We start from the raw sequence: 14,256 nt of genomic DNA, 5'->3' as shown, positions 1-14,256 counted from the left end.
AAAAAAAAAAAAAAGCAAAATCCTTAGAAGTAAAATAATTTACTAAATAGATCGTAATTCAGGTTAAAATATGTTTGCATTTTTTGTGGTTATCCCACTTCTAGGACCTTCTGGGAACTAGGGGTTATGCAAATCTGGAGAATTTCTGGGGATGGGAAAATCAATCCCAGTTTATAAAAGGGGCAAAAGACAGGTAGGTGAGGTAATGATAAAAACTCACCCATTCTTGTCGAAGACTTCAAACCCATAGATATCCAGCAGTCCAATCACGGTTTTCTTGGTGAAATCCTGGTCAAAGGGACACACACATTTATAGTTAGCTCTTTCACTCAGTGATACTCAAAATTCTGCAGTTGCTCCCCCAGACCGGGACTGGGCTATGAAACTCATGCATTCTCTCTCTCTTCAACAGCTCACAGTGGAACCTTTAAGTAGAACCCAACGCCCCAGTATCCTTTCTTTAATTTCCAGCTTTGAATAAATTCCCTTTTATTTAAATAATTCCACTTAAAAAGGAAACACGATCTAAATGAGTTTGAAAGTCTAGTTATAGTTTTTTAATTTGGGGGGGTAGGGGCAGGAGACAGAGTAATACCTGTCTCTCAGGCTGGAGTGCAGTGGCATCATCACTAACTCACCGCAGCCTCAATCTCCTGGGCTCGGGCAATCTTCTTGCCTCAGCCTCCCACAGAGCCAAGGCTACAGGCATGTGCCACCACCCCCAACTAATTTTTAAAATATTTTTTGTAGAGGTGACGTCTTGCTAGGCTGCTCGGACTAGTCTCAAACTCCTGGCCTCAAGCAATCTTCCTTCCTCAGGCTCTCAAAGTGCTGGGATCACAGGCATGAACTACCTTGCCTGGCAATATAGTGTTAATACCAGTTAAAATAAAACAGTTTCTGTGTACACTTGCAACTGCTTAGTGTACAAATGCTGTGTGTACCACACTTGGGGACACGCTGAAATAGTCACTGGGCGTGCACTCCTGTGTGCAGACATTGGAAATGGCATTGTCCCTGCCCACGAGGAGCTCACAGTCCATCCTCACAAATTCTTTAAAGAAACCGTGACAGTAAAATCTCCCATTAGTGAAAGCAAGTCATCCCATGTGTGTTGGCCAACCTTGTTAACTAAAGAGGAATTGATTTTGTTGACCAGCCAAGTAAATGTTCGTCCATAAACGGCCTTTGCCATTGCATCTCTAGCGTAGACAGAGAGTTCTAGTGTCAATGGGCATATCACCTGAAAAGAATGACAGGGATATCATTGTAGATTAAATTAAAAAGCCCTGAGTTTTCAAACTCGTCTTCAATGATGACTGGCAGAAGACCCATGCTGGGGCAGGAATCTACTCCTGTGTGCTCTTATTGGCACAGTGTCTGTCTCCAGTGCCCCCTATGTGCCAGGCACCACGTCCAGCTGCTGAGACACAGCCGTGAGCAAGACACACAGTCCTGGTCTTTGTGGGCTCACAGATGAGCTGAGGATAGTGATGGGGAGGGATGGGTGACAGTGGAAGCATCACACAAGGAAGAGATGTGTTGTAAGTGAAGAGTGGCAAGTCCTATAAGGAGATGCAGAGGGTAATTTGAGGTAGAGCTGGGATGATGAGAGATGGCTCCTTGAGGAAGTGATCCCTGGGGACTGAAACATGAAGAGGAGAGGAGTTCTAGGTGAAGCATAGGGAACAGTGTTTCAGCAGAAGGAACAGCATGTGCAAAGACTCCATTGAGGGAGGACATGGGAACATATGGCATGGGTTATGGTGGGGGAAGGATGAGGCAGGAGACCCCGGCAGAAACTGGACCATACAGGGTCTGGGGAACTAGGTTCAAGGGTTAGGCTTTCCCTAGAGCCACCTGTCCTGCTGTTAGGGGAGGGAGGCAGAAGCTGTGGGAAGGGCAGTTTCATTTCCACCTACAGCCATTTTTACCTCCTCTGTTTTGGCTTCAATCTTCCTGTGGGTGAGAGCTTCCAGAAGGATCGACGAGTGGACCCCCAGGAGCTGAATATGGAGTAAAGAGAGCTCACGGAGTGTCCAGGCCCAGAGTTTTCCACCCTGACCGATCATATGCTTTAGTACGACATAGACGACATTAGATCTTTCAACCAGCTGGCTTCTCTCTCTCCTCCGACCCAGGCCCCTTACCAAACCTTTAAGACTCCTAACTAGCAGCAGCTTCAAGAACACGGGGTCAGCCATTTGGGCCTACGTGTGGGCGTCCATCCTCTGTCCTCTCCAAAAGTGGAAGCTCACCTTGGCGATCCACTTGATCTCGTGGGTGTCTGGGATGGTGGCACAGCCTTGGTCGTCTCCTTCAAAACCAACGTTCCCCAGGTGGAGGACACTGGCAATAATTCCGAAGAGATTCTAGGAACGTGGGAAGGAGAGCAGGAGGACAGGGAAAGAGAATGATGGCACCCGATTGATACACGTCACCAGCAGATAAGCCCAAAGGAAAACACTCCCTCTCCTGAATTCCAGAACCGAGCTCAGAGAACCACACCCTCCTCCTACCCCAGAAATCAGCCTTCTGACTTCAGATTTTAAGGGAAGTGGGTAGGGAGCCTCAAGAGAAGGCAGAGAAGATGCCTCACTCAAAATCCAGCACAGAACACTTTCGTTTTCACATAATGATTAAAAAAAAATAGATTTTTCATAAAATAAACCACTTTTATAAACTATTTTAGAAAATAAACCCTATCAATAAACTCATTTAATTTCAAATATCATATAGTCTTTGTTTTTCTAAACTACATTCTGGTCCTTGAAAGATTAATAGTTTGACAATCAACATTAAAAAAGAAAAAGGACAACAAAGGCGCAAAAACAAAACGTTTATCAAGCTTCCACTTTGCTCCAGTTTGTGCCAAAATAGAAGCTCAGAGAAATGAGAATCCTGTAATTCAGTGGGATCTAAATTGTTCAGAGTGGACTTAATTTAGGGGAAGAACATCGCTGCTTCTCGGCAGGCAACATCAGGAAAATTTAGGGTTGCCGGATGAAATAACAGAGCGGCCAGTGAACTTTTGAATTTCAAATACACAGTGACTAATTTCTTAGTTTAAGTTTGTGCAATATTTGGCACATACGCATAATTCTTCCTTGTTTATCTGAGACTCCCCCTGTGTCGCCAGGCATCCTGTATTTTTATTGGCCGAATCTGGCAACTCTGTGAACACCAGAAAACAGGCTTCTTTCCTCAATCCCAGACAGAACTAGCAGTTCTGCCCCCAGGGCCCATACCTCAAGGTCACCTTCAGTAAAATCAATGACAGAAAAGGCATTGGAAACGGTTTTCCAGTCATTCTTGTCGTTAATAGAGGACTCTTTGGCACAGTGACCCTGTTGGTAGGAAATCGGATCACTTAACAGCATTTTATGAGGACAGTTAAGCACGTGCACACCTATTCTTCTCTATGAAGACAGAGAAACTAGTTCTATTAGGTACTGACTTCTTTTTTTTTTTTTTTTTTTGAGACAGAGCCTCAAGCTGAGCCCCTGAGTAGAGTGCTATGGCTTCACTGCTCACAGCAACCTCCAACTCCTAGGCTCAAGCGAGTCTCCTGCCTCAGCCTCCCAAGTAGCTGGGACCACAGGTGCCTGCCACAACGCCCGGCTATTTTTTGGTTGTAGCCATTATTATTGTTTGGCAGGCCCTGGCTGGATTCGAACCCGCCACCTTAGGTGTATGTGGCTGGCGCCTTAGCCACTTGAGCCACAGACGCTGAGCCAGGTACTGACTTCTTTAAAAGAAGGTAGGTTTTCCTCTAATTGTCTAACATGTAATGATTTGCCAACTATTACTTTTTTCCAAATTTCTGTGGAATTTTATCTTAAAATCTCTGTTCTGGGAAAACTTTCGCAGTTACATGTTAGTGGCATATCTTTTTGTATGTGTTCTTAAACATAGTTTTCCTGTTGTTTTTTGCTAAATACATTGAAGCTATTTATCTCAATAAATACCCACTGAGACATGCAAGCAAATTACAGCACTCACATTCAGAAAGCAATCTGGACTCGCTTAGAAATCTCCAACAAACACTTCACTGTACGACTAGATAAAAGGAGACCCTCACTTAAGGCAATAAAAGCTGGGCATTTAGAGAAACAGTGTCTAGAGCAGTGGTTCTCATCTTTCCTAATGTCGCGGCCCTTTAATACAATTCCTGTGGGTCGGGATCCACAGGTTGAGAACCGCTGGTCAGGAGACATGATCACCAGCAGAGATACGATAAGACTTTCCCCACTAGCTCTAGAAGTTGCCTTTTAAGTAAGTAACAGTTTGACCAAGGTATAGAGAAAACATCCTAGACAGTGTTAAAATTATTTTGCTTTGGTGGTATAGATTGTGTTCTTAATTTCCTGCTTATCTGAAGACTTGTTATACCTTAAAAGATTTCTTCATCGTTTGGGGGAAATCAAAGGTGTCAAGCCCTGACAATATGGCTAAATATAAAATTTGCTACTTTACAAATATCCCGTCCCACGCGGAAACACACAGAACACAAAAATTGTCCTTCCCACACAAAAATACACAGCAGCATCTGTTCCTGTCCTCCCTGCCCACCAAGGGTAGCATCTGTACAAGTCACCCCCCCAATACCGATTGGTTTGGAAGCAGTACAAATAAACTGCCAACTGAAAATATAAGTTTACCAAAGTTATGGGAGATCATAACGTTGATAAAATAATACTAACAATTGCCTAGAACCACTTTGAAACCCCATGGGTGCATAAGGATCTGGATGTAGCCAGAAACAAGCTTTGAGAGTAAAAGCATGTCTTATTTGGGTGACAGTTATAGTAAATGCCCAGACTTCATCACCAGGCAGTATATCTACATAACAAAACGGTACTGAACCCCTTTAATTTGCGCCCCCTCCACAAATAAAAACATGTCAATTGAGCCCAGGAGTTGGAAGTTGCAATGAGCTATAATCATGTCTCTACATCCCAGCCTAGGTGATAAAGCAAGACGCTGTCTTGGTTAAAAAAAAAAAAAAAAAAAAAAAGACACGATATATTCCAAAAGAGAAGGCTTAGATTACCAGAGAGTTAGAGATGTCTTTGTGAAAATGAAGGATGCTCTCAAACATTTTCACAAATTAACCCTCTCTGATGATGCTATAAAAGTTCTAACATGATGTGACTATACAGCTCTGCTGGATACATTTGTTCCTCCAAAACAAAAATACATCAAATTTGATTTAGTCTTTGTTTTAAGAAGTAATTCAGAATTTCTTAAGTATGCAGTAAAATTGTAAATTTTTTATTATGTAAAAAACTTTTTGAGATTCTTTTATCTTCATTATTTCACTTCATTTTTAAAGTGAACTTCAGGCAAGCTTCTTTTCTTCTGTGATTTCTCTTTTTATGCAATTCACTTCATAAGACCTTGTTCTCTCTCTCGAATGATGCCCCAGCCTGCACTGTGCAAGGTGACCTCAGTCACCAGATCCACTGAGAAGTGAAAAATAAAAAAAAAAATCTTGGGGCAAAAAAGGCACTGGTGACATCAGATATTGATAAGGACTATACGATCTAGACATTCCAGAATCCTACTGGTTGCAGAAAAAGTAACGCTGCAGAGTTAAATTCCAACAGTCAAGTTTAAAACACCACACCCTAAGATTGCTTATAGGAGTGGAATGGCCTGAATGGTTTCTGTAAGGGAGTAAGTTCATTTGGCAGCTACCAATTCTCAAGATAGAGAGCATGGAGGTGGGGAAAGGTCTTTCAAAAGTAATTTGAAAGCACGATGAGGTAGGATAGCTTATGGCTATAAAAGGACAGAAAATTTCTATCACATCTAGACCAGCAGTTCTCACCTTAGCTGTGCATTAAATGCAGAGACAACATTTAAAACAGCTCTGATGCCTGGGTCTCTCCCTAGACTAACTAAATCTGAATCTCTGGAGGGTAGGGCCCAGGCATCTGTGTTTTTAAAGGCTCTTTGAGTGATTCTAATCTCAGTCAGGGCTGAGAACCACTTGCCTAGACATTGGCTACTTTACCAAGATGATAACAGCTACCAGACACAAGGAGATGGATTAGCTTCCTTATAATGAGAGTTAAGAAACCAGCCAATAGGATACATCCCAGAATGGTAACAGAAAGCTCTTGAATATCCCATAGTAGCCCCTACAAATGCCCCGATTCCCTCCTCCAGGGGGTCACCCAAGGCACATGCTGATCCCTCCAACCTGTGAGAGGTATTTATACAGCTGGGGGTCTCGTTCGAGGCCCAGGTAAGCAAGGCGCTCTTCTTCACCACCCGCTAGCAGCTGGTAGAAGATGTGGAAATTCCGTTCCCCATGGTTCTGGTAGACGACTCGGGACTTCTCTATCAAGTAACTGATGATATGCCCACCTACAGGAATGCCCTTCAAAACAGAACAATGAATGCAGCAATGACAACCAAGCCGCCACTTTATGATGAACAGAAGCTGTTAATTTTAATAAAGTCCAATCTATCAAACTTGTAGGATTAGTGTTTTCTTGGTTCTATTTAAAAGATTTTGGGCAGGGTGCAGTGGCTTACTCCTGCAATCCTAGCACCCTGGGAGGCCAAGGCAAGTGGATTGCTTGAGCTCAGGAGTTCAAGACCAGCCTGAGCAAGAGCAAGATCCCCACCTCTACTTAAAAAAATAATAATAATAATAACAGGGCACTGTGGCAGGCACCAGCAGTCCCAGCTACTTGGGAGGCTAAAGTGAGAGGACTGCTTGAGCCCAAGATTTTGAGGTTGCTGTGAGCTATGACACCAGGGCACTCTACCCAGGGCAACAGAGTAAGACTTTGTCTCAAAAAATAAAATAAAATCAATAAAAATAAAGAAAAGATTTTTGTCTGCCCCAACGTCATGAAGATATTTTTTATGTTTTTGTTTAGAAGCATGATTCCTTTGCCTTTTAGGACTACAATCCGTCATTATTTAACTTTGTATATGGAGTGAGGAAGGGGTTGAAGGTCTTTTTTTCTATACTGATATCCACTTGATCAGCACCATTTATTGGAAAGACAATCCTATCTCTACCGAATCTCAGTGGTGCGTCTGTCACAAGGCAGATGACTGTCCTTTGGCCTTGTTATCTATCCTTGTGTCAATCATACACGGTTTAATTATTATTTTAATATACCCAATAAAGGATTTTTATTTCAGAGCATATATATAGTTCTTGCAAATCTATAAGAAATAACAGACAACTCGATTAAAAATGGGTAAAAGATTTGAATGAAAAAAAAGACCTGAAAATGGCCAAGAAGCAAAACTTCCTTAATGATCAGGGAGATAGAAACTTAAATCGCAGTGAAAAACCACTCTACCACCTCCAGAAGGACTAACATTACGAATGTTGGGAAGGGCGGGCAGCAACCGGAGCTGTCTGTCTTTACCCTAAAAATTCCACTTCTGGGTATGTACACGTACCCCACATAAACAAATGTTTGTTCCACTAAAAGGCACAAGCCAGCAAGGATGTTCTAGACTCTATTTGTGATAGTCCCCCATTGCAAACAACGCAAATGTCCACCAATAGGAGAACAAATACCTCGAGATACAATCCTAGAAGCAAAAAATGAACAAATGCTGTGCAACGACAGGGGTGCATCCCACAGATACAGGGCTGACGGAAAGACGCGAGACCCCAAATAGAACATACTAAATAAACCCATTTACATGAAGTTCAACCATCAGCAAAACAAATCTGTGATTATAAAAGTCGGAATAGTGGGCTGGAGAAAGGACGGTGTTGGGAAGGACAGTAAAACCTTTTGAATGCTGGAAATTTTATATCTTGATCCCAGTGGTGGCCACACAGGTCAATCCATATGTAAAAATCATTGAACTGTCCTTATGTTCAGTGATGTGTTGAACTTCAATAAAAGGTTTTAAAATATCCACAGTTATTCAATTTCTTTCAAAGTCTATCGATTCTCCACCAGAGGTGCACATCCCAGCCTCTGGGAACCCGGCCCCAGTCTGTCCTCATCGCTGCTCTCAGTGCTCTGATACCTACTGTCTTCCAGTCTGTCATTTTACCCCTTGGAATTTTATGCCTTTGAGAGTTTTGTCCACCCTTCCCACTCGTATTAGTCCCATTTAAATTCCACGTGCAACACAACTGCTCTCGTTCATTTCCATATTGTCTGCAGCTGCAGAGTTGGGCAGTTGCGATTGTACGGCAACGCCTAAAATATTTACTATTTCTGGCCCCATCCCGAACAGTGTGTCGACCCCTGCCATGTGGGTAGCCATACCGAAATGATATATTGTTAACTTGTGACTTGTTTTCAAGCTTTATGAAAAATGGCATCACACTGGCACCCAGTATATTCCCAAGACTCATCCACCTGTGTTAGGTGTTGCCACGGCTCTTGGTTCCCACTGGGGTGTGACACCTCACGTGTGAACCAGTTCAACTAGTCATTCTCCTCCAGATGCACATTCAGTTCTCCACAGATGTGTTAGCTGTGCTCAGTCCTTTTATCATTACGAGCAGTTCTGCTGTGGATCCGCTTACACATCTGTAGGGAGTGGAATGGCTGCACCTGGGTTGCGTGATTTCAACTTCCCAAGATAGTGCCATAACCACTGCTGCAACGTATTATTTCCCAAATGGGCTGCACCAGTGTACACCCCACCAGCAATGTGTGAGAATTCCTAATGATCTCTATCTCTGTCAATACCTGGTATTACCAGACTTTTAAATTTTTGCCCGAGTAGTACTAACCCTGGATGTCTGAATGGTTTGAGCCTATAAATGCCCTTCTTTCCTTAAAGGGCCTTGGGTTAGGTTTCATCACTGGCAAAATAAGAGATCCCCGTGAACCAGTAATAGGAACTTCAGTGTACCTGAAAGTCAAACTGTATGTCCATGTATTTTCCAAATCTGCTGGAGTTGTCATTCCGGAGTGTTTTGGCATTTCCAAAAGCCTTGGAATACAAAGTGGCATTCACTATCATTTAAGCTCATCATGCTCAGCAAATTTGTGACCCCAAATTACATCTTATCATGAAAAATGGAGAAGGAAAGAAGCAAGAGAGGAGCCGGGGAGGAAAGTCCTACTTTATCTCCTCAGAAGGAATCACTAACTACAGAGAATTTAATGCTACATGCTAGATTCAGACCCACAGAAAAGAAGGGGAAAATATCTTCTCCCTAGAATTCAATTTGGGAATATTAGACATGGCCTGGGCAGAGGAGCATAAAACCCCCGACTACTGATGTTCTAGAAGGCACAGCTGACAGCCCCCATCACCAGACCCCTCCTTACACCAAATTGTTTAGCTCAAAGGGTCTACTGGGGAAATTCCTTCAATAAGAAACTTCTACTTTTACAAAAAGGGCCACAGAAACCCAGGAGAAAACGACCCATTCAACATTACCAACAAGTCAGTGAGTTGTAATAGTAGAAATAATAATAACCAAAATGATTTTAATCATAAGAAAAATAGCGATAAATACTAAAGTATTATTTTAGTGCTTACTAATTCTGCGGTGTGCTTTTCTGCATTCACTTCCTTTAATCCTCCAAACCTCTTCAGAAGGAGATACTCTGAGCAGACCCATTCTACAAATGGGCCAGCAGGCTCTAAGACTTGGAGGAACTTGCTGAAGTTTGCTGGCGCTCAGCCATGCTGGAATTATTAATAGAATCCAAGGCTGCCAGACTGACTTCCAGGTCACACCCTTAGCCGTGACACTACCCGTGAGACTCCTTAACAGTGACCTGCCTATCTTGGCTGACATGCCCATGCAGAGGAATCTTCTTAGCTACTGGCCCTCCCTAGAACTCCTCTCTGTTGGTCCTCAGAGGTCACTTACCTCCAGCACTGGATTGGAGAGCAGCAGCCTGTCTCGGGCTATTTGTAGTGACTGGGTCATTGGGCAGGTCACTGCAAAATACTGGAGAATCTTCTTGGAGGCCTCTGTTTTCCCTGCCCCACTCTCTCCAGAAATGAGGATGAAGTGGTTATTTAGTTCAGAGCACATCATGCGGTAAGCATTGTCAGCTATGGCATAGCTGGAGAAGGAGTGAGACGGAAACAATTTTTTTTCTGAGACAGAGTCTCACTCCACCCCCCCAGGCTGGAGTGTGGTGGCATCATCACAGCTCATCACAGCATCCAACTCCTGGGCTCAAGCAATCCTCCTGCCTCAGCCTGTAGCTGGAATTACAGGTGTCTGCCATCACACCCAGCTAAGTTTTCTATTTTTTTAGAGATGGGATCTCACTCTTGCTCAGGCTGGTCTTGAACTCCTGACCTCAAGTGATCCTCCCACCTCGGCTTCCCAAAGTACTAGGCTTACAGGAGTGAGCCACTGTGCCAAGCCACTACTTTCCTTAGCTCCGACACCCACCAGAGAAAAAGGAAAAACACCCTGCTTCCAGGAAGCTACATCCAGACAAGGATACTGGGCTCAGATAGATATCAAACCCCTATCATGAATGATCAAATATAAAGTCATGGTACACTATGAAAAAATATAGTGTGATCACATTTGTTCCCATCGTGGTATGACACGTCATGTATAAACATACCATAGTTTAAACTGTCATTCTCCTACAGATGGACATTAATTTGACTGTGATCAAATATAAAGTACAGCCATAGTACACAAGTATAAAGTATTTTATAGCCATAGTACACTACTCTCAAACAGTAGAAGAGTTAAAGAATTTGAGTAGTAATAAAAATAGTTTTCAAAATTTATAAAATGCATTTTTTAAAATCCATCATTTCTTATAAGAATAAACCAGACACTAAATTACATGCCCAAGAAATGTTCCATTAATGGAAACCTAACCAGGCTGTAGAAAGTCTGTAAGTAGAAATAAGATCTTGTCTAAATGTGAAATAATTCAATAACTATAATAACATCTCATATTTTCTCTTCCCCTCAAAACCTAGAGTTCTAAGAACATCGTGGTAGGAAACCAAAGAGATTAAAACACTTCTGTGATATCTTTAGGACAGCAGGGAAAAGCTTTTATAAGGCTTCATCTCCAAGATCAGAAACCAAAGCATGAAAGTCTTCCCAAGAATATAATCTTAGCCTGTGATATCAAAATAGAGTGATGCAGACAGGTTTATAAACGCCATAGGAAGTAGAATAGCCAAGTCACCAAGACAAATGAAGGGAGAACTTATATCTTAGCCTAGAAGTTAACCAGGGAGGAGAACTGGGAAATTTAGCAAAACCTGAGTCAAATAATCTGGGCAGGAAATCTCTCAACTTTCTACACCCTAGTTAAGTTTCTATCACTGGGCAGTCTTAGGGCTGGCCATGATACTTAGGTACCTGCAGATGGCAGTATAGCCACCCATTTCCCAGAGAAGACACCTCTCAATACTCTGCAGTAGCACAAAAAGATTCCACCTCTCATATAACACATCAACTGCCACGTGATTTGTATTCCACTGATGCTAGTTTTAAGCAAATGACCTCATAAAGCATATATACCTCACACATCTCTTAACCTGTCTTGACTTTTTATTAGGTCAAAACTTTTTTTTTTTGTGAAGCCCAGATTCCCTAAGACCCAAAGTTTTCTACTGCTTTGAAAGACTTATTTCACTAAGATAAGGTGACTAGACGTCCCGATTTTTAACAATTTGTCCCATGTCCCGCACGTTTTAAAAATGTCCGGATTTTTGGAAAGAATGCACGACAATCTAGGGAAGGGTGGGACAACAGGAAGGGAATATACGGTTTTTGGCTGCTGAAAAGGTTAAGGTAACTCCATTTGGGAATGAAAAAGTTAATGTAACTTCATTTGGAAATGAAAAGGCTAATGTAAACTCCCTACCCCCCTCCTGGGCAAGGTCCCTACTCCCTTTCTGGGCAAGCCAGAAGGAGACTGGCTCCCTCCCTTGCTTCTAGGCAAGGACAATTAGCTCAGAAGGAGCCAAACTGTCTGGGACAAACAAGTAGCTCCGGAGTAAGGTGACCAGACATCCTGCTTTTGGGGGGACAGTCCCGATTTTTAACAATTTGTCCCATGTCCTGCCCTGTTTTTAAAAAGCCCCGATTTTTGGAAAGAATGCACGACAAGCTAGGGAACATGAGAGAACAGGAAGAGAAATATGGTTTTCGGCTGCCATGTGGCTATTTCGCCAGGATATGAGTTTTATATTCTTTTTGTTAATTTTATAATGTTAAACTTTAATAATAACAAATAATTGTTGAGAACTGATTATCAAGAACTGTTTATCAAAGTTTGCATTGTTGTCAGGCCCCGCCCTCACACCCCACCCCCCCCCACCCCCAGCCCTCAATGGTGTCCCACTTTACCAATGTTAAAATCTGGTCACCTTACACTAAGAGCTTAAGTTCAGAACCTCATGAACATGCATTAAAGATTTGAATGGATGACTAGATAGTGCACAATTGGAAAGAGGGAGAGAGGAGTGAGAAGAAAAAGAGAAAGGGAAATAAATAGAAAAGTACTGCCAGTGAAGTGGATGCTACTTACACATGTGGTGGCAGTTCAAAGAAATTGACCCCTTGATAAAGTTCCATCTGGCTCATGGTGTAGATCCCCAGCTCCTGGTATGGATTCACGGACACAAGGAGGGTCCCAATATACGTCTAGAGAAATGGACCAAATCTCAGTGAGTGATTACAGGGTGCAAAAGACTGTCCCACGCTATGATCTCCATGTGTTCACTCAGGGTTGAGGATATGGCAGGATAAATCAGACTCTGCTAGAATTTTACATGGGGGAGACAGGGAGGGAAGATGAAGCACCAAAGGATCCAGACAGCTTCAGTGAAACAAGTGTTACGACAGGGAAACACAGGGTAATGAGAGCACCAATGACTAAGGCAGGCCGTATTAGCTAGCAGGCACAGGGAGGGCTTCTTCTTATTCTTCCTTTTTTTTTTTTTTTGAGACAGAGTCTCACTATGTCCCCCTTGGTAGAGTACCATGGTGTCACAGCTTACAGCAACCTCCAGCTCTTGAGCTTAAGAGATTCTCTTGCCGCTGCCTCCCAAGTAACTGGGACTATAGGGGCCAGACCCAACGCCTGGCTATTTTTTGTTACCGTTGCCATTGTTGTTTTAGCTGGCTTGGGCTGGGTTCGAACCCACCAACCTCAGTGTATATGGCTGGTGCCATAACCACTGTGCTATGGGCACTGAGCCGGGAAGGCTTCTTTAAAAGAAGGCAATAGCTGAGCTGAGACTTGGTCAAGTGTGGCAGGCCGGCTGCACTGGAGGCCAGTGTAGCTGAAACCTGTGAGTGACGGAAGAATGGAGAACAGTAACAAGGAATGTCCAAAAGGAAGCAGGTTCAGAACATACGGGTCCTGTGGGCTGCTGCACACAACTCGGGTTTTGTTCCAAATGGCAGAGACACTTTCCTCCTCTACAGAAATGAAACACCTGTCCTGAACTGGGCATGAATCAATGGCTTGAAAAGAGAGTAAATGGATGGCTTTCATCAGAGAGTGATCTGGTTTGTGTTTCAGAAAGGTCTCTCTGGCCATTGAGTAAAAGCAGGGTGAGTTTTACTTACCAGCCTTCTAAGATTGGGCAAACTGCCCCCACTATTGGCATGTATTTCCCTAGATTTCAACATTACACTCTATTCGTATTTATGTTTTTCAAGTACTCATCTTTGTTCGTGTAACGTAGGCAGTCCCCAGGTTATGAACAAGAGAGGTTCTGTAGGTTGGTTCTTAAGTTGAATTGGTATGTAAGTTGGAACAGGTACATTTGTATATCACCTGTGATAGCCTCCATTCGGAAATACAAATTGGGCACAGGTTGCATGTGTGTGACTCAGAGAATGCTGGAATAACCACTAACACAGGACTTCCTGGACTATAATTATGAATAAACAAAAAGCTCTAAGCTATTATATAGAAAAGATAAATATTTTGGACCCTCTGAAAATACATCTGGTATTTTCAGATTCTGAGTTTACTCTTGTTTCAAACAGCAAATGAAAAGCCTATATTAAGATTATGCGAAAATTGTTCTAATGAATGTTTTCAATCTCCAGGGCAAAGATCAAACAGAGAAGAATATTTTGATTAAAATTCTGCATGGTGGGTGGTGCCTGTGGCTCAGTGAGTAGGGCTCTGGCCCCATACACTGAGGGTGGTGGGTTCAAACCCAGCCCGGCCAAACTGCAACAAAAAAATAGCTGGGTGTTGTGGCAGGCGCCTGTGGTCCCAGCTACTGGGGAGGCTGAGGCAAGAGAATTGCCTAAGCCCAGGAGTTGGAGGTTGCTGTGAG

The 14,256-nt window shown here is 42.9% G+C and overlaps 1 protein-coding gene across 1 annotated transcript in view; it reads right to left on the bottom strand.

The window, feature by feature from the left end:
* Window positions 1-14,256, bottom strand: part of MYO1H (myosin IH) — a 50,824-nt gene that overhangs the window by 34,962 nt on the left and 1,606 nt on the right. The window contains exons 2-10 of the mRNA XM_012805233.2: window positions 12,486-12,601; window positions 9,833-10,031; window positions 8,860-8,940; window positions 6,209-6,388; window positions 3,249-3,347; window positions 2,259-2,372; window positions 1,935-2,006; window positions 1,124-1,243; window positions 221-288 (exon numbers count right to left, since the gene is read on the bottom strand). Coding sequence (XP_012660687.1) covers window positions 221-288; window positions 1,124-1,243; window positions 1,935-2,006; window positions 2,259-2,372; window positions 3,249-3,347; window positions 6,209-6,388; window positions 8,860-8,940; window positions 9,833-10,031; window positions 12,486-12,601 — 1,049 coding nt within the window. The remainder of the gene's footprint in view (window positions 1-220; window positions 289-1,123; window positions 1,244-1,934; window positions 2,007-2,258; window positions 2,373-3,248; window positions 3,348-6,208; window positions 6,389-8,859; window positions 8,941-9,832; window positions 10,032-12,485; window positions 12,602-14,256) is intronic.

Source organism: Otolemur garnettii, unplaced genomic scaffold (assembly GCF_000181295.1).
Source record: "Otolemur garnettii isolate 467f Iridium unplaced genomic scaffold, OtoGar3 scaffold00038, whole genome shotgun sequence".
In the NCBI taxonomy this organism is placed as follows: Eukaryota; Metazoa; Chordata; class Mammalia; order Primates; family Galagidae; genus Otolemur; species Otolemur garnettii.
The sequence above is the reverse complement of the archived record's forward strand: the minus strand, read 5'-3'. Positions and strand labels throughout refer to the sequence as shown.